Below are 21,313 nucleotides of genomic sequence, written 5' to 3'. Positions count from 1 at the left end.
TCAAAGAAAATGACGAAAATAAGAAACTGTAAGCACCTCAAAAGCCTATAATATTGGGTTTTTATGCTTATGAAACTATTATTATTTAAATATCATTATTTATAAATATTCATCCAAAATTTATAAATTATTTTTAAATATTAATAGAAAAACTAGTTTTTTAAAAAAATTTAATGGTGATTTGTAAATTAAAATAATATGCTAAGTTAATAGGTTCTCCTTCTCTAATTTACATATCTTAAAAGTTGACTTGTAAGGTCCTTTTATAAATTTTGGATGAATATTTATAAATAATAATATTTAAATTATTAAATATTAAAATATTTAATATATTAGCATGATTTATTAAAATAAATATAGTAGTTTTTAATTACTTACTTATGTTTCTAGCATTCGTGAACCCATAATCACCTGGTAGATAGTCAAGTTGGTTGGCTAAAATGATATTTTTACATTTAATATGGGTGAAAAATGACACTGGTCTATTATAATTTATTTATAATTTAATGGATTTAATCAGTATTAATTTTCTTACCAGATTATTTCTCTATAATTTTTTTGGTCAACTAATAGTCAAATTAACAAATATTTAACAAAGGGGTAACATTGCTCTATTTTTAATACATGAAGGGCAATATTGCACCACACCTGATGTAATAACCCAGAAATTTTGGTAAATATGAAATTAATGATGAGGTATTTTGATTGTATTTTTATTGATTATGAAGAGGTGGTGATGTGAATGTTATATTTTAATTAATTATTTACCTGCTCAACAGATTTTAAAATAATTATTTAATTAAGTGTTTAGTTATGGAATTTGACCTTTTGTTTTCATTTGGATAGTGGTTAATTATTTATGTCCTAGATATCTACGCGTTTTATTAGGAAGTTTGCTGGAATTAAAAATTGTCACACCAATCGTTTTGTTTGTCCTTTTTATAATAAAATATAATGTTTGGATGAATGTTTTTATTCGTATGATTTCATATACTTTTTAATTCATTCTCTTTGATTTATAAACTTTGATTTATAAACCTATCCTTATAGTTGTTGTATTTCAAAATACAAAATAGTTAAAGGGCAATTTAACCCCCTAAATTATAGGTCCTGAAATGTCTAAGACCTAAAACTCATTTTTGGTACAATATTTTCTTTCAGCTTTTTAAAATGGTGTGATGTAGCCATTACCATTAACAAAAGTTAGCTTTACAGATAATTTTCTTGGTCCTTTCTTGTAATTTTTGAATTCTTTTCTGTTATTTTTAGGTTAATTAACAGTTAAAGTTAGCTTTTGTTAATAGTAAAGACAATATTGTACAATTTGAAAAAATTGATGGAAAACATTGCACAAAAAAATGAGTTGAGGATCCTAGATATTCTTAGATCTATAATTTAGAGGTCAAATTATTATTTAATCCTTACAAAATTTCTAGTTTTTAAAAACAAAAATAAAATTTACATCTTATCAAAAAATTAATTTAATGTTTATGGTCTGAGTTTGCAAATATTTTTGAATTTCTTTTGGTGAAATATTTTTGAAATTTTATTAACATATTGATTATATATTATATTAATACTGTGAACATATATAATTAATGGTAATAAAAGTGATAAAAGTATAGATAGAAAAGGTAAAAAAAAAATACGTATGTGGAAAAATATTGTAAAAATATAAAAAAGACTAAATTGAAAATGATTTAAATTATAAGGTTTTAATTATTATTTAAGAAGGAAGCTAAAAGAAATTAGCGAATCTTTACAGGTTTAAAATATAATTTTGGAAAAATTATTCCCAAGGACGATCAAATTCAAAAGTTATTTATTTCTAAGGATCCTTAACTGTAAATATACCTGTTGTAAATTTGAGTTGTTTAAAGTTGTAAATAGTAGTAAATATTGAATTTGGAGTAGTCCTTGGGAATAATAACTTTTGAATTGGGCTCTTCAGTTCTTGGGAATAATTTTCCCAACAATTTTTCCTTTAAACTAGACATGCTCTTTTTTCCAATGTGCAGGATATATGATGATTAATTTTTACTATTTATAAGTTGGAAATAATGCATGTTTGCTCTATTTTTTATATTTTGTATTGAATATCAATTACATCGATAATATTTAATGAAGATGACACAGGGATGATGAAATCAAGAAATCTTATGACCATACTGGTAAAAATTCAAGGGGAAATTACCAAAAACAACTCCTTGGAATATGCAAATGATTATGAGATCCCATAATATGTGATAAGTTTTTCTAGTCCCTTGGTACCTTCTGACATTACTGTATTTTGTGAAATTACTATAATGCTCTCAAGTGTTGTAAACATTAGTTGTAAGTATTAATGACTTTTTTAATTTAAATAATGACTACTTTTTTTCTATAATTGACTAAAAGAAGATAGCAAATGAAATCACTTCAAGTGATACAAATAGCAATGACTATTTTAGTTATTACTTTTCTTCTAACTATTATCAAAACAATATAAGTAATTACAACTTCTCCTTCAGCAAATTTTTTAATCACTAAAGTCCAAAATAATGACTATTTTTTTATTAGTAATGACTAAAACAAGATAGCAAATGACAATTTCAGCTTTGCAATTTTTTCATTCGTTGATCCATTTCTTTTTTATTTTAAAATGGAGCATTATAGTCATTTCATACAATACATTAACGTCAGGAATGTCCTAAGAAACTTGAGAAAAATTATCATATTTTATAGGATCTCATTGTCATTTATATATTTAAACGAAAATGTTTCTGTCTTCCCCATAATAGAAACATAAAACTAAATTAAAAATTTTCCAAAACATTAAAATAATGCGATAAATTGTCAAATTATATGAGCCATATATGTGATATTGAGCTAACGGTGTTTAAGTCCTTCGTTTTCGTGGTTTCTCTGCATGCCTTGGACTAGCTGCTACAGGTAACGAAACCTGCCCACTGACGGTGGTGCAGAAACCTTCCGAGGAAACCGATGGCTTGCCACTGACAATTTCATCTGCGGCTAGAATCGCATACATCGCGGAGGGTCTTCTTCTAGACATCGCATTCTCCGCAGTTCCGAACTGTTCTCCAATGCCGTCGAAGTGGACTATCGTCGACGAACAACCTGTGGGAATGTCTCTGAAAATCAGTGGTTATAACAATACAGTGGAAGGTAAGTTCAAGATCTTTAAATATCAGAGCCTCTTCTATAAGCTTAAGTTCTGTCCTACTGGCGATCCTTGTGGAGATCTTGGGTTTTATTATGATCAAAGTGGAAAAAGACATCTGGTTTTTGTGACTGATGAGAGTCCGCTTGCAGTTGTGTTCAAGAAAGTCTTATAAATTATTCAGGGGAGAGAGTTAAATTAAGGGAAAAATCGCACACAAGGATCAATATAAAATTAATTGTTGTTAAAATAAGAAGAGGGACTTATTTTTTCCTTATTGGTGACTTGTTATTCTCATTGTCTGGGAATAACAAATTTGAGTGGTTCTTATGTGCGATTTTCCCAATTAAGATGTATTTGATGTGAGGATGGTTGGCTTAATTACTACATAAGTAGAGTTTACGTTAAATAAACTTGTGTGGCTGAAGCTGTGGCTTTCTTTTCATGTATTGTGGATTTATATACAAATCGATTAAATAAACAATTGTTGTTCCACGCATGCCATTTTTTAATTTTCAATTTTAAAATTAAAATTATGTATTTTTTTGAATCGAGATGGATGGTTAATTTAATTTTAGGTTGAAGTGTACATTTTAGCCTCTAACTTTATATAATATTTCATTCTAATTTCTTAATTTTATAAAGTATTTTTTCAATCCTTTTACTTTGACACGAGTTTCCAATGATTAATTTTTATCTCAAGCATTGTTATTTTAAAGAATTGAATTTAAAATGCTAAACTTTGATAATGTTTTGTAAATATTTAAAAAATTTAATATAGGAATTTCTGGTTGGTGAAACTAAGACAGTGTTAGGGTTAAAGGATTGAAAAAATATTTTATAAAATTAAGGGACCAAAATGAAATTTTATATAAAGTTAAAGGATTATATGTATAATTTAACGTTCATTTTATTTTCTACTTATTTTAAATTAAAAATAAATATCAATATCTTTTAAGAAAATAAAGTTCCTTCTAAACCCATTTGAGCACCCAATTTAATTAGTACGAAAAAAAAAATTGTGCTGCACGCATTCACTTATATGGCATCTCCTGCATTGAATATAATAAAGGAAATCTCTTAGCTCACCGGCCTCCGTATGATACCTTTAATATTATAATTTTTTATGAGCCACCGCATGATTATAGAAATTTTATGGTTTTAGACATGACTAGACCTTAGTCTTTTGCACGATTTTACCATAGCCTTGTAATTCAAAAAAAAAATATAATAAAGGAGATAACCTCTGAAACACTATTGGTCGACCACCATAATAAATTAATTGTTTACTCTATTTTTACGTTATGTGACTATGATAACATTTGTGTGACGAGGTTACTCACTGCTCAGTGCTCACTACTTAGTATTTAATATTTTTCTGTTTAAATTATATTTTTAAAAGGGTCTTTAAATTTGATTATTGCCGAGCTACGTTTTTTTTTTAAAAAAAAATCACTCTATCAATTAGTGTAAAATTATATTCACCCATCAACACTAACTTAGACTCCGATTGTATGGGGTCATTTTTATTATTGGTGGTCTCATGGATATCTCGGGTACATCCTTTGAAATCCACTTTTAAATGCAGAATGGGGCAGGGGAGGCGGAAATGGGGGAAGAGAGTAAAGGGGGAAAAAAGAGAAAGAGAGTAGAGATGACATAGAGAAAAGAGAAAATCTTAGAGGAAACGCAATGCGATAACAATTCTTCTTCAATAGTGGGTGTCTTTACAAAATAAGTGAGTTAAGATATTATTTATAAACCTCAATTTCCTAACCCAAGAATTAAAAACATGAATATTCTAGAAATTTTAAAACTAAATGAAATGATAACCATAAATAAAAAGATAATAATAAATACTGAAAGATAATAATAATTCAAATATTATGATAATTAAAACAAAATATTCTTAATTAGTAAGTCAAAGTATTTTCAAACTTTAAACCTTCAATATTTTCAATTATTTCTTTTTCATTCCATCATTTCCTATTCCCATCAATAAGCCAAGTAATTCCTTTTTTTTATTAGTAATTATATGTAGTACCTCTAATCCTATATATAAGTCTTATTCTAGAATGAATTTATGGTCTTTTTTATAAATCACTTTATACAAAAATATTAATAATTAATCATTTTCTTCATATTTTATTCTCTCATGATTTTCAAAATGTTACAAGAATCACCTTATGCCACTTGCCTCGAGAAGGTGTTTTGGCATTTAAAAAAGGAAAAAGAAAAAGAGTATCCAAATTAAATTTCCACAATTTAATGTTGACAAAAGATTGATTCTATACTGCTTTCAAGTAAAGTAGTGATATAAAATTATCCAATTAGCCAATTGTTATAAAAGGCATCAGAAACACAGAACAACCCAGTGCTAGTTATTGGCACAAAGGATAGCCTAATATTTAATCAAATCGAATCAATGGAATACGTAGCGTTGCTTTAAAACTGAAACAATCATCTTTCTTATAATCCATTTGATGACTTCTTAATTCAAAACTCTTATCTAACTTTTCGGAAGAGATATCTAAACCATTAAGTAAATTCCAATAATTGCCTTACTACGAAAGCAGCTGACTTCTCAGAGACAGCCGAGTTTAGTATGCGTTTGGATCTTGGAATTCACCTTTGATAAAGGGGAATCTCAATTATATTATTTAAGCAACCTAAGATTGGAATTAATCTAATTTGCACTTGCAATAGACATATATTCAAGAGCCTTAGGCAATCTTTTAAGACTTGTACATAATTAGATCAAGACTTGATTAAGATATTATAGTATAGTTAGATCACAGATTGCATAATCCACGGATGCATGATCTAAATTAAAGCCATGATTTTAAAGTTGAATTAAAATATGATAGTCAGAGGAAATTGAATTGCAAAGTATAAAAGGAGATTGAAATTCCTAAAATGCTCTTTAGTTGTTAATTTTACCTCAGATATCTTGACTTTATTTTATTGATATTTTTAATTTAATAAAAAATTCACTCTTAGATTGGATAACTTAATTGAGATGAAGACAACTTTTGTTTGTGCCCAAATCCTTTTATCTAGTTCCTTGTGAGATGAGTTAGATTTGTTATACTATGTTTGATTTGTACACTTTTGATGTGTTTAAATTTTGTGGGCATCAGGAACCAATATTTTTAATGATTTAAATTACAATTATTGAGTTGCACTGAGTCAAAGTCATATGGTCCAATTAGTGAAAAATATTCCATAGAAAAATATTTTATGAAATTAAATATGCAAGATTTACTTTGTATTTAAAAGTGGTGATATATATATATATATATATATTGACTTAGATGCATTTGTATTTAACTAGAGCTAGCTAGCAAGCTTGGCCACTTTGCGTTGTGACGGAAAATTGTTATAAAATTTATGAAAAATCCACTAGAAATTGAATTTTTTATGGATTATAAAAGTTTTCGATCTGGCACAAAAGTTTTATGATGAACCTTCTCATCATAAAAAGCTAATCATCACAAATTTTATATTTTGTTTTAGCATCTCTAAAACACATGTTGTTAGTGATAATATCACTACAAAAAAATTGACTTTTTGAAAAGTCACCATTGGAAGTTTTCATTTTGTCGTTGCAAGAGGTCTTGTTGTTAATTTTATATGTGGCAAGAATATAAGTCATTGCTAAAAGTTGAGAATCAAAGGTGACAATTGTCACTGCAAAAAGGAAAATTTGCCATCATAGAAAGATAGTCATTGTTGAAAGTTGAGAATCAGTGATGACAAATGTAGTCGCACAAACCACATATCAACGGCAACTATTTGGTCATCGCTGAATGTTAAGTATTAGCTGTGACATTTGTTGCCACAGAAACTACTAAAGTCACTGTTGAAAACTAATGTTGGTTTTACCACCCATATGGCACCATGTCACCCCTCCACTTGTCGCCCTCACCTCACGCCATGTGTCATTATGTCACTAATTTATATTTCATTTCACAAGTTGCCTCCTCCAAGGTTTGAACCTATGACCTCTTCTTTTTGTGTCCCACCATTTTACCATTGAGCTGGAATGAACCTACCATCTATTGTTGCATAATTAAATATATATATATATATATTATTAAACTATACAAACACACATATATTTTAAATATTAAATATTATAAAATATCATTACTATCATTAAATACTTCAACTTAATTATTTTAATTTATTAAAATTGTAAATTATATTATTTATTTTGTCTAAAGTAAACTATAAATATAGTTGACACAATATCATTTGTATTATTTATTCTATTTTTTTTACTTCTTGACGTTATTATTATTTATAATTATAATATAAAAATATCTAAGAATAAATAGTAAAAAAATATATATGATTATAAATTAGTTCATAATTATTTATTTTTCTAGATAGTTTTATTTAAAAGTTTATTTTTACTTTTAATTAACAATAACTCTTAAGTAATGTAATTAGCTTGTTTTTACATTACATTTTAATTTTTAATTATTTTTCATTTTTAAATTATAATTTTATAAGAAAATTGTACATTATATTATCTTTTTTATTATATATTTATGTTGCAAGATAGCATCAAACAAAAAAAAATAATATAGCATCACATACATAGATATATTTCATATATTGTAAAAGTTAAAAGTAGAATTTTAGAATATCTCATTTTTCTTCTTTTTATCTTTCTTTTTCTATCATTAGCTATAAAACTGGGAACATTTAAATTGGCATCAAGCTTTAAAGTTATTGGTATTAAATGTAGAATTTGAATTGAAAAAATAAATTAGATGAAATATTATTCTATGAATGAATAAATTTAACTATCACATATCTAATTATGATAAACAAGTAGTGTTAATTTTTAAAATATCAATATAATCATAAAACATTTGAAAATTGATACTCATTACCATATTATATGCATTTCAAATTAAAATATCAAATATTAGGTTTTTGAATAAATTTATCACTTCATATAGGGGTATGCATTAGTCAATTCAGTTTGATTTAGTGTTAATTAACTAAAATCAATTAACCAAACTGGTCTAAATAGTTGCACTGAGTCAAATCAAACATTTTTTGATAACAAAATTGATGTAAAATAATATGTTTGGCTTAATTCTTTACTTTGGCTCATTATGATTAAATAATACATTAATCTTATTTGAAAATAATTTCATTATTTTAAAGTCACAATTTAACCATGAAATATATTAATAAAAACTTATTATGTTGTTTTATATATTCATTATAAAATTACAATAATACAATAAAATTAATATCATAAAAAGTTGAATATTAGATAAAACAAAAAATAAAAAATTATGATGATAATAAAAAATCAAACTTTTAGCAGTGAATTTGAATGTCGCCATTGAAAGTCTCATTTTCAACGGCAAACTTTCAACGGCAACTCTAAAAAGTTGCTACTAATTGTCAACTTTTAGCAGTGACTAATATGTCATCATTGAAACTTATAACATAAGTTTTTATTTTAAAATATGTTGACAATTACCAGCGATGTTAAAAAGTCTTACTTTCTACAGCAACTCTAAAAAATTGCTGCTGATTGTTAACTTTCAGCGGCAATTTATATGTTGCCATTGAAACTTAAACCTTTAGCAGCGACATGCACTTATTGCTGCTGAAAGTCTGACAATCAGTAATGACTATATATAGTCATTGCAAATAGTCAAATTTTTAGTGACGACTTTTACTATTGTCGTAGATTGTTTATTTTCAACGACAACTTTTTGAAAGTCATTTTTTTGTATTGATATATAATTTGATTTGATTAGCTACAAATGCATAAGTTCAAATATATATGTTAGAAAGTTTCTTATTAAATTATGTTAGACTTAAAACTCTCTAGATTAAATTAAATCTACTTGTACAAAACACGTGCATAACCGCACACACCATGAACCACAAATTTGAGACCTCCTTATGGACTAAAAGAAAACCTGAAGTCTTCAGACACTATACACACTACATTGGCTTTAGAAGCTAAAAAGAGCGGTCGTCAAACTCTATTCAGACCATAAGGTTTTTCTTTGGGTTCTTCTAATGATTCAGACATGTCAACCAAAAAAGTCCTACATCAAGAAGAATATGATGATGTCGAAGCTTTGGGAAAAGGATGTATTTGGTTTATAAATTATCAGATCGATGGAATACCAAATTATAAGGTATTTATAGAACTTACTGTATATATAATATCAGTTCAATTGTCATATGTTGACAAATTATATTGTGAATTAATGAATGATCTTGGAAAAGAATGAAATAAACAATCGAGTTTTATTGTCCATGTTAAGGATTTCATGGGCAAGATATTAGGGTTTTATGTTTAAGATTTAGGATTAGAATTTGAAATAGTAATTTTTTCTAGGTTACTTTGACAAATCTTCTATTGGCTTGCACGTTCCACTATGTTGAAGTTCTCTCTTTGTCTTTCCACTTATATAACAAAAAAAATTGAGGGATTGATGTTGATAGATAAATTTTCTTTCCACCTATGAGCGCGTGCACTGACAGATCTATAGATGAATAATTGGAGAGTTGAAACTTTGATTAAATAAAATTAGGGACTAATGTTTATTGTTAACATTCTTAAAAGAAATCAAATATCATTACAAAGAAATGTCAGAATCAAGAGGGACTGATGTACCCCAACCCCTCCCCTCTTAGGGTTAGCTATCATCGTGGCATAAGCAGTGAACAAAAACAGTTTTTTAAATATTTTGCAAAGAACATTTGAGGAATAAGTATTGTACTCACACTCCTCATCCTGGACTCTATGGCTATGTTTTTTGAGAAAATAATTTACTCACATATAGGAATTCATTATTTACATTTGAATTAATGTGAGTTTATTATGGCATTAAGTTTTTATTTTTTATTTTTTGAATGAAACAGGTGCTTATTTGGGATATTGACGCTCATCCACCATGCTGTCCCTGGAGCTCAACATTCCAAACCAAACGGGTTTAACTATTTTTTAATAATCAGGGAAATGCAATAGAATAATAACCCAGTGACACGTTCAGATGGGCCTGTGGTATTTGTCTAATTTAGCGCTTATTTTTAGTCTTTTCATTCATAGCTAATCGTTAGGTCAGGAAGATTTAATTTGAGAGATGTCAGTGTCATATTCAAATAAAGTTTACCTTAGAACAATAATTGCAGAAATGGCTTTGCCCAAGACTTTTATTAACTTTATATAGAAGTAGGGTCAAAAACCCTAATACAAAGTAATGAATAAATATATTTACAGTAAAGAATACAAATAGCTAATTACAGTAATACCCATAAAATATCTGAACACTTAAGTGGGCTCGGTATTATGTTGTGGCATTAGGCTTATGGACTTCAAACTTTATTAATGCTGACTTGGGCTTATACGCTAATGTCTCAACAAGGCCCCTCAAACGAGAGACTGGGCTCTTCACAAGTCCGAGTTTGTCTCGCAGCGTCAAAAAATGAGAGTGGCTCATCACTTTTGTGAACAAATATGCTATGTTCTTAGAAGAAGGAACATATCAAACCAAAAGCTTGTGGTCAATCACTTGATCTCTGGTAAAATGGATATCAATTTCTATATGTTTAGTTCAGTTGTGATATATTGGATTGGAAGCAAGGGCAGAAGCACTCAAGCTGTCACACCAAGCTATTGGAATATGATTGAGCTTTATTCCGATCTCTTCCATCAAAAATTGAAGCCATACAAGTTTCAAAGCAAGATCTACTAACGATCTGTACTCTGATTCTGTGCTCAACTAGTGACAATGCATTGCTTCTTTCCAGACCAAGCTATCAGACAATTTCTGAAGAAAACACAATAGCCCCCAAAGGATCATTGGTCATCTATGCAACATGCCCAATCAGCATCAGAAAAACCTTGTGAGTTAAGATAATTGCTTGGTCTGATATAAAAACTTAAGTCCTTTGTACCCTTTAAATATCGCAATAGACGCTTTACTGCCTGCTAATGAACAGTAGTGTGAGCTTGAAGAAATTGACTTAGTCTATTGATCGCAAACATAATGTCTAGCCTGGTATTCACTAAGTATTGCAGTGACCTAATAGTTCTTCGATAAGTAGAAACATCTGAGAGAGGTACACCATGATAGAGAGGTAAGTTCTTGTTCACTACTAAGGGTGTCGGAACAGGGGAACAATTTGACATCCCAAATCTGTGAAGAAGCTCTTCAGTATATTTTTCTTGCTTCAAATAAAGCCCTATAGAGCCTCTATATGTTGCTATTCCAAGAAAATGATGCAAATTCCCAAGATAAGAGGAAACAGAACATGTAATTCTCTAATAAATACTAAAGGGCAATTTCAGATTATTACCGATAACAATGATGTCATCAACATAGATTAGACGAAACAAAATATCTGATTTTGTTCTGAAGGAAAACAAAGAATTATCACATTTGGAGTAAGTAAACTTGCAGCTTAGAAGTGTGTGTTTTAACCTCTTAAACTAGGCTCTTGGAGCCTGTTTAAGCCTATAGATAGCTTTGTTTAACAAATAAATGTGATTAGGAACCCTCTTGTCAACAAAACCTTTTGGTTGTCTCATTAAAACTTGTTCTTGGAGTAGTCCATTTAGGAAAGCATTATTTATGTCCAGCTGTCAAATTGGCCAGTTAAAACAAATAGCTATTGTAAGAATAAACAGCAGAGTAAAAGGCTTTAGAACTGGACTAAAAGTTTCATCATAGTCAATTCCTAGGTATTGTTGAAACCCTTTTACAACTAATCTAGCTTTAGCCTTAAGAAAAGATCCATCAGCACCAAACTTTTTTGAATAACCACTTGCAGTCAGCAGGCCTCTCTTTTCCAGTATAGAGTACTAAAACCCAAGTTTTGTTTCTAATAAGGGCATTAAATTCTTCACACATTGCTTTTCTAAACAATTCAAATTTTAAAGCTTCTAGAGTACTTGAAGTTTCAGTGATAATTTCCTTTGAATTTTCAGTAACTAAGCCAACATAAGGAATTTTGGTTTTGAAAATACCTGACTTACTCCTTATGACCATTTGATGTTGATTATGACCAACATCAGATGATATGATTGGTGGCTGAATTGTCTCAATAACTAATTCTGCAATAGAGTGAGATTGATTAGAATCAGAGGAAATAAGAATATCACTAGAGATTTGTGTGTAATCACGAGCACTTTTTCTAGTTTCTTCTTCTTATATTTCTTCAATCTTGTCACTTTGACCTTGTATAATTATATTTTGTGCAGAAGAAGTATTTGACTGGGCTAATTGGACATCGAACAAGAGGCAAAGAAGGCAGTGGCTTGAAGAATATCTGAGGATTAATTTCTACTTTAGGTAGTTTTTTGTTCATGAAACCTTCTGAAAAAGGGAATGAATTCTCATCAAAAATCACATCTCTAGACATATATATCCTTCCTTCAAAGCTTAAGGACCTAAATCCTTTGTGATGATTGTTGTAACCCAAAAATACACATTTAATACTTCTAAACTGCAATTTATGCTTATTGTAGTCCCTTAGATAGGGATAACATGCAGAACTAGACTTTTAAGCTATCATACTCAGGAGATACATTGAATAGTTTTTGATGTGGTGAGGAATCACTTAAAACAGGTGTAGGTAATCTATTAATTAATACTATTGCTGTATGAAATGCCTCCCACCAATAGTTGAGAGGCATATTAGCTTGGGCTAGTAAAGTCAAATCCATTTCTACAATGTGTCTTTGCTTTCTCTCAGCCCTTCCATTTTGAAGGGAAGAGTGTGGACAAGAATGTTTGAAATGAATTCCAGCATCTTGTAAACACTTAGTGAAACTTCTGTACTCCCCTCCCCAATCACTTTGAACTATCTTTGTTTTCCTCCCAAATTGATTTTCAACATATTGTTTAAACTTTAGGAACATTGGTAGAGCTTCATCTTTAGTTTTAAGAGGAAAAATCTAGCTGTAACGACTATGATCATCAAGAAACAGTATATAATACTTGTAACCATTTAAGGATTGTATTAGAGAGGGACCCCATAGATCAATATGTATTAGATCAAGAGGATGTAAGGCATGAGAAGTAGAGACTTTGAATGGAAGAGAATGAGACCTGCCAAATTTACAAGGTTCACAAAAAATAGGTTCACAACTTTCATTCAACTTGACTTTACAAGAATCAAGAACTTGATTTAAGATCCTAGGACTAGGATGGCCAAGCCTATAATGCCATAGCTTTTTAATAGAGCTAGATTTAGAACTAGCAATATTATTTTTGTTGTTTTCAACTTGTTCACCCGAGAGACCTTCATGAGAGCCTCCAAAATTGCTAAAAAAGTTTTGCTGCAGATTAACCTTTTAACCATCCACCTTGTACAGTTCTCCTCTACTTCTCACTCCTTGAAGCAATGTAGTTTTTGCCCCCTATTTCTTGACAATAGTAGAAGAAGAATTTAGAAGTACCTTAGCATGATTATCATCTAAAATCTTAGGTATACTAATCAGATTCTTCTTAGCACTAGGTGCATAGAGAATATTATTAAGAGCAACATTTTGACTAAGCACATTTTGAATATTAGAAGAACCAATCTGTTCCACCGGCATATTTTGACCATTAGTAACAAATAATTTGACCTTACCATCAATTTTCATTGCATTTTCAAGGTTGAAAGAGTCATTAGTAATATGAGTTTTAATACTGCTGTCCAAGTACCATGAATCATCATTCACCACTTCTGGTGAAGCATAGTAAATAGAATTAAAGGATGATTTTCCATAGTCAAAATTGCTTCTGATGGTTGGTGGTTTAAAGGACCTATCAAACCATTTAAAGCAATTCTTGACGTTATGCCTCAGTTTGTCACAGAGAGCACACGGTGTCTTATCACCACCATGATTAAAACATCCTTTCCCTCTAGTTCCACAATCACGAGTGCCCTGCCAGCCACCATGAGAACAAGAAGAATCAAAAACAGTAAGATTAGCAAATTGGGTAGAAATATTACTTTGGTTAAGCTAATTCAGCTGCTCAAGTCGAGATTCATGAGTGAGTAATGAGGCTGAAAAATCAAGCCAACAAAGATCTTCCTCTTTAGAAAAGCTATACCACAATAGCATTGTATTCAACATCAAGACTTGCCATAACTTGAAGTTGTAAATCAGAGTTGGAAACTGGACTTCTAATGAGAGCAAGACTCTCGACTAATGTTTTCATTTTGGATAAGTATTCTTGCATTGAGAGAGAACCTTTTGTAGTTCTTTGAAGTTCAGAACACGATATGAGCATCCTAGCTTTGTTTTGAGCCCCTGCCACAGCACAAGCAACTCTCCAAAGACCAGCTGAAGTTGAAACTCCAGTAATTTTAGCTGAGACATCAATGGTCATAGTGTTGAAAAGCCATCTAAATAAGAGTTGATCAGCAGCTACCCAGTCTTCAAAATTTGGATTTATCTTTGAAACATCATTTACCATAACAAACTGAGAGGGACACATATCGGTGCCATTGATGAAGCCTTCGAGTTTATGGCCTTTGATAGTGGGAAGCACACAATGAGACCGCAAAGTATAATTAGTTCTATCAAGCTTGACAAAACAGTGCTAGTTAAGAGAGGTTGAACCGAATGAGATTTTCAGGAGGTTAAGAGTTGAGTGAAGAGAGAACTTATAGGAGCTAGGGGTTTTTGGAGAGGTATTAATGCTTTTGTCAGCCATAGAAGTAAAGTAAGAAAACCTACACAGTGGCTCTGATACTAAGATAAAGTTTACCCTAGAATAGTAATTGCAGAAATGGCTCACGCTACTTAAGACCTTTATTAACTTTATATAGAAGTAGTGTCAAAAACCCTAATACAAAATAATGAATAAATATATTTACAATAAAGAATATAAATATCTAATTACAATAATACCCATAAAATATTTGAACATTTAAGTGGGCTTGGTATTATGTTGTGGTATTGGGCTTCTGGACTTCAGACTTTATAAGTGCTAACTTGGGCTTACATGCTAATGTCTCAACATATTCCATACCAAACTGGTTTAAATGCTTTTTTCCTCCTCATGCATTTTTACAGTAATTCCTTTGGGCAGTTTTTATTTTAGATATATATGGTGCTTGTAATTGAGATAAGATGTCTTCTTTAACTTGTTAGGTTTAAGAGAACATCCTAGAGTGTGTATATGTATATATATATATATATATATCTGTTTTAACTTATTGGAATTGAGAGAGTATCCTGAAAAAACACTTGCATATGTATATGTGTGTATAGATATATATCCTTTAGGATTGTATTTTAAAAGAGAAAATTCCTCACAGGCCTGTAACACATGGGCCTGTTGATCTTTCTCTCTCTAATTCTTCATTTCTATTTTTGAATTGTAAGACTGCTTTTTATGCTATTATCTAATATATTCATTTGACTTTCTGTCAAAAAAAAAAAGGAGGGTATTCTAAAAGAAACTTAATTATATGCTCAGGAAAGCCTTTTCGAACGAGGAAAACTCTTACAGGAGCCCATTAAGCACTGCATAGAACTTGAATATTTCTTTGCTTGTCATGATCAGAGTGCGAACTGAAGATATGATTTTCATTATCTTGACTTAAACTTGCTAACAGGACACACATACCTGTGTGTATATAATAACTAATTAAGATGCTTGGTTCATTTTAATTTATCTGTCTATTTATTAATTATTTTTTTCCTTCTTCAAGGCAAGGTGCCCATTATAGGAGAATTGATTGCAAATGCAAGGAAATAAGGTATTCTTGTGGTACTTTTGAGCAGTTTTATGCCAAGGCATGCTTTTATCTTCCACATCGTATTTAATGTTACAAGCTTACTAAGATTTTAGTCAGTTAACGTTGATATATTCTTGTTCTGGGTATATATCTCTGGACATAAAATTTTTGCTAGGTCGCTAGTGAGCTTAAGGTCATTCCAGGTTCTGTTCAGTTTCGTAAGGCATATGAAGAAGCTATCAAGTATTGTTCGGGCTTATATTCAGGCCATTTCCTTTGTAAAGCAACCAAATTCCCCTGCATATTGGTAGAATAACTATACGTGTGTGTGTGTATATATATATATATGGATCCTTTTTAATCTGCATTACAAAATATTTCAATCCAAAGACTTGCATCCTTTGAAAGTAGCTTATCATTGGAATATTAGATATAGTCAAATATCCAACAGTTATGAGTTTTCATGTTTGCAGATTCAAATTACTCGAGCAGTGGCTATTCTTGGTGATCATATATCAGGTTCAAGTTTATACCCTCGCCTCCTTTTCAATATCAACTCAAATACATTGATAATAATACATTTACTCTCGGGAAAAAGGAGTTAGAATTTCCTAGTTTTCATATTGGCTTGACTTGCATATATTTATGCTGAGTTGTGTATATATTTATTTTTTTTTCTACCATTAGAAAAATAAAAAGAAAAAACCTAAGATGCAATGAAGCTTTAGAGGTGTTTTTTTTTTTTAAATTAACCTCAAGCACCTTGAAATTTCTTATTGCATAAGAAAACGTGAAATCAAAGGGTTGTTTATAGGTGGGAACAGATTTTATTAATGACCAAAAAATAGGTTTGTAAAGTTGCTTGTTATGTGGCTTGATAAGGTTTTCGGTGTACACAGTTCATATGTTAAAAAAGGTTTCTTGCAAGTTGAAAACTTCGGCAGTGTATAATCTAGTATCCTTGTAATTATGTACACAGAAATAAGAACTAACGAATTCCCTCTAGGCTGACTTTGTTGTGCTGTTATGCTTTGTCTTGATCCCAAATTTATGCTTGGATACAACATTATTTAGCTAGTCAACAAGACCATGGCATTGAAGTGTAATAACAAAACACAATAACCAGCTAACTCAGTCCTGTCTTTTCATTATTAATAAAAGACTTGCGTTACTAAATTCAAGTAAAATGTGATTATGCTTTTAATGAGGTGAGAGCCTAATGCTATATTTTGATTATTAATTACCTAAAAAATTATGAAATTGCGAGTGCTCATTGCTTCAATTTGTTTGCTTTGAAAATTCATCACAGTAATTTACTTATGTAAAAATCTCATTGAAAATTTCATCCTTGTACAAAAACCTAAAATCTATTGTCCTAATATAATTTTATAAAAACACAAATCCAGAGGAATTGACGGAAGGATATTGCATTAGTCATTAATATGCTGTGAGTTCTACTACTAGTTCTTTTATTTCTTGGTAGCTGTATTGTTTTGTCTCAATTCTCATTCATAGCTGTTATTCATTTTTTGGAATTTGAGTAGAAATCATACAACTCGGTTTATTCTATAAGAGTTTGGTAATTTAAGAAGTGTTGTGGATATGTAATCTATTAATATTTCAGAAGTAAATTTAAGTCGTGCTTTAGGTTTTTTTGTGTCGCTCATCCTTTTGTATCCCAGAGAGTCTTTCAAATAACCAACTCTGGGGTTTGATTCCTTTTGTAATCCCTTTTGTTTTATTCCTAATGCATCTTTTTTATGGTACAGTGCTTCCCTACGAAACTGAAATGGTGAAACATTATATTAGAGATCTGCTTACTTCACTAAGTGCATTGCATACTTCGGGTGACCGAATTCTGAAGGTTTTAATGACATGTTTGCAAAAGTTTATGTTGTTTGTGATTTTGTTTGTGTTTCATGATATTAATTCGTAGTTTTATTATCTCATTAGTAAGATATCTTTTTTTGCAAAAAAAAAATTCTTAGTCCATTATTATTTTTCCATCTATTCTTTTAATAATATATGGTATTTTCTTTTTTGGATTGAGGGTGATTTTAAATCATTTCAATCCGAAAAATGCCCTATTTTTCCAAAAAAAAAGCTATATTTTTTTACCTCATTTTTTTTAAAAAAAAGACTTTCTACATCACTTTTTATCCAAGAGTGACATAGAATGTTGAGAAACCACTTCTTTCTTTCTTTCTTTTTTTTTTTTGCCAATAAAAACCACTTCAATTTTGCAGAACAAAAGTGACGTGAATCCAAAAATGATGTGATTTCTTCCCTTTTACATTACTTTTAAAATCTTATCCATGTCGCTTTTAAAAGTAATGTTGGTAAGTCAACTTTCTATATTCTTCTAATTTATGTCCCCCAATAACAATGTTAAAAGTCCCTTTTGTAATAGCGTGCTTTTTTACTAATTCAATTATAAATATGGCTTTATATATATATATATATATATTATAAGTATTTTTGTCTAGTTTATCCCTTATTTAAACATAAATAAACATAAAAAATGCTATGAGAATCTTCTTGCAAGTCTAATACGATTGTTATTGTTAATTGGCGATAAAGTTGGTTGCTTTTTTACTCCTAAAGTTTCGAAATAAAGAAGTGATATCCTTCCCTTGCAAAACATGTTGATTTTGCAGAGCCACTATGAATGTCTGATGTGTGAGGAAGGACGGACATCGCTTTGGAATATATCATCTGAAGTGCGTTAATCTTCAGGTATGCTTTTTAAAACTCTATGACTAAGTTAGGTCCTGTTTGGTTATTAGAAATGAATGAAATGAAATGAATTAAAAAATTATTATAAAAATGAACTAAATCACCCTTTCTTCTCATGGAAACATAATAAAATTTATTAATATATACTACAAATGTGAGAATTATCATACCCTCTAAAAATTTTATTAATCATGATTCTTAATCCTATAAACTAAACTACTCCTCTCCCTTATGAATGTGCTTCACAACCTTTTTTGATCATCTTATTTTTTACCTTTATATTTTTCAATCCATTTCATTCCATTCCTTTTTAATAATTATAGGGGACCTTAGAGTTCATATAGATGTCTACTTGCCAGCATTGTCAAGAGGAAATGTATAACTAATTAAGATTCATGCTTTATTCGGCAAAATTGATTCCATCTCACCTATTATTGTCTTCATTGTTTTTTTCATTCAGTCATTTACATTGCATTTCAGGACACATCTTGCTGAAAGAAAATTATTTAAGATGTTTAATCGAAATAAGGAACCACTTGTGGAGAATAAACGTTGTCCCACTAAGCATGATATAGATGAGAGAAAGTTAGAATTAAGTAGTAGAAGATTGTTATATTTTAGCTTAAAATCTCAAAACTCAAGTTTATGGTTCATTCCCCTTTTATTATATATTAGTTATTAATTAATCATAACTTCATCCAACATGAGACTTCTACATTGGCTCATGTTCACTCACGCTTTGATAACCTTACACATTTGATTTCATTTAAATTCATATGTATATTTCAAAAATAATTTTAATTTTTTAATATGAGATATTTTTCTTTTTCTAATTTCTTTTTGTTTGAAAAGAGGGTCGTAGCCCAAATTCTCTGATAAGAGTTTACTGTAATTTCAGGTACTAAAGTCTAATATCATTAATTCAATAGTAATAAAATAATGAGAAAATTATGCAAGGTCTCATATAAGAAACTTATTCACAAATAAGCCACGCAAAATTCAAAAAGTGCCACCAAGTCCTTTGGGACTTAGGTGTAATAGAAATTTTAAGGAGAAAAACCTTTAAACCCCTACTTATTAAAACATAAAAAAACTCTCTAAAAAAAAAAACTTCCACTTCCATTTTCCTCAATCTGATCACTTTGTCTCCCGCAAATCATCCCATCCTTCCCCAGGTCATTTCTTTATACATGTATAATTTAACTGTTGGTATTTTCTGGGTCTACATCATCAGATACAAAGGAGGAGGAGGCTAGAGCATATGATATAGCAACAATGAGATTGAAAGGCCTGACCACGGCTGCGTACAAATTTCGGTCAGCAATCTTATGATATATATCGAAGGCATTCTAGAAACTGATAAGATTCCAATCGGAAAGGGTGCTTCTAAAATGATCAAGAAATGCACAGAGGATGAGATTCTTTTGCGCATCACTAACAACAATCCAAACCCACCTGCGACCACCACCGACGAAGTACAGTATTATCCAAACCCCAATAATGTCTCTAGTGAAATTGCTGAATTAGTGAGTGAGGTTGGAGTTATGATGATTGGCTATCCAATTCAAGACCAGAACGCAGGGCCATGTGAAGTAGAAAACCAAACGATGGCAAAAAGCGTAAGCGTTAGTGTATGGGGATAACAATGAATCAGAAGGAGAAGGAACTAGGAGACCTGTCTCAATGGTTGCCATATCTGAACCTTGAAAAGAAAAAGATAAAACTTTCAGAGGCTAAACGTTAAAATGAGCTAATCAATCTCAGGCAAGAATCGAATCAAGACAGAAGCTTTAATGGGGAAGAAGCATAATCAGAGGAAAAAGAGAGAAACCCGGTAACACATCGGGTAAAATCCTAGAAAGAATCAAATCATCAAGGCAAGAACTTCTACCACAAACTGAGAATTTGGGTGATGAGTTTATGAGAAAAGAAGCTACGAAATGGACCCAGAAGAGAAGAGGAACATAAAATCTGGGAAACTATGAAGAAAGAGATGACATAGATGAAGGTGAGTTCCTACTCCACGATGCAATTGTTGGACTCAAATCATAACTGAAACATTTCAGCTACTAGAGTATGATATCATGAATTCAACAGCCATATATAAAATAATCTCGGCATATATACAGGCAAGCAACTTGATGGGAAGCATTTGTGTGGCATTGGTAAACCAGGAAAGAATGGAAAAGTTGAAGTTGATATTTACATTTCAACAGTGTAACACTTTTTAGTGTTGAAGTTGATGCAGTTAAACCTGATAATTTTTTTTTTTTGGCTATTAAGGTATGGGTCGAGTTTCCTTTTACAAATTGTTCCTGCACTTATTTTTTATATTTGTATCCAGTACGTTGCAATATCGAAGTAGAATTTGTTTTTGTCCATATTATCAAACTTTAAAACTACAATTTGTAGGTATAGACCTTAACAGGAATATGTACATTTGTATATGATAGCATTTAATTGAAGTTGAAAAATAATGGTACTTAATTGAGAGTAAAACTGAAAGAACTCATCAACTAAATTTCAATGCTCTTTTAGTGAATGTGTGTGTGTGTGTGTGTGTGTGTATAATAGTGTTACATCCTCACTTTTAACCCTTTCATTATGCAATTAGAAGCAATATGGTTCAAGTGAAACAAAAATTGAAGCTTAGAAATTAAAATTTCATAAATTAATCTTTAGGTT

General features: G+C 30.2%; 1 protein-coding gene across 1 annotated transcript; it reads left to right on the top strand.

Annotated features, from left to right (window-relative positions):
* Positions 1-9: 9 nt before the first annotated feature.
* LOC129289075 (trypsin inhibitor 1B-like) lies at positions 10-12,756 on the top strand. Its single transcript, XM_054925895.1, has 3 exons — positions 10-28; positions 2,884-3,326; positions 12,721-12,756. Exons 1-3 carry the CDS (start codon positions 10-12, stop codon positions 12,754-12,756), a joined length of 498 nt encoding a protein of 165 aa, XP_054781870.1.
* Positions 12,757-21,313: the final 8,557 nt, after the last annotated feature.

The sequence above is a fragment of the Prosopis cineraria genome, unplaced genomic scaffold (genome assembly GCF_029017545.1).
Source record: "Prosopis cineraria cultivar Desert tree isolate PC_DT_omini unplaced genomic scaffold, ASM2901754v1 PC12, whole genome shotgun sequence".
In the NCBI taxonomy this organism is placed as follows: domain Eukaryota; kingdom Viridiplantae; phylum Streptophyta; class Magnoliopsida; order Fabales; family Fabaceae; genus Prosopis; species Prosopis cineraria.
Note: the sequence above shows the minus strand (reverse complement) of the source record. Positions and strands in the feature narration are given on the sequence as shown.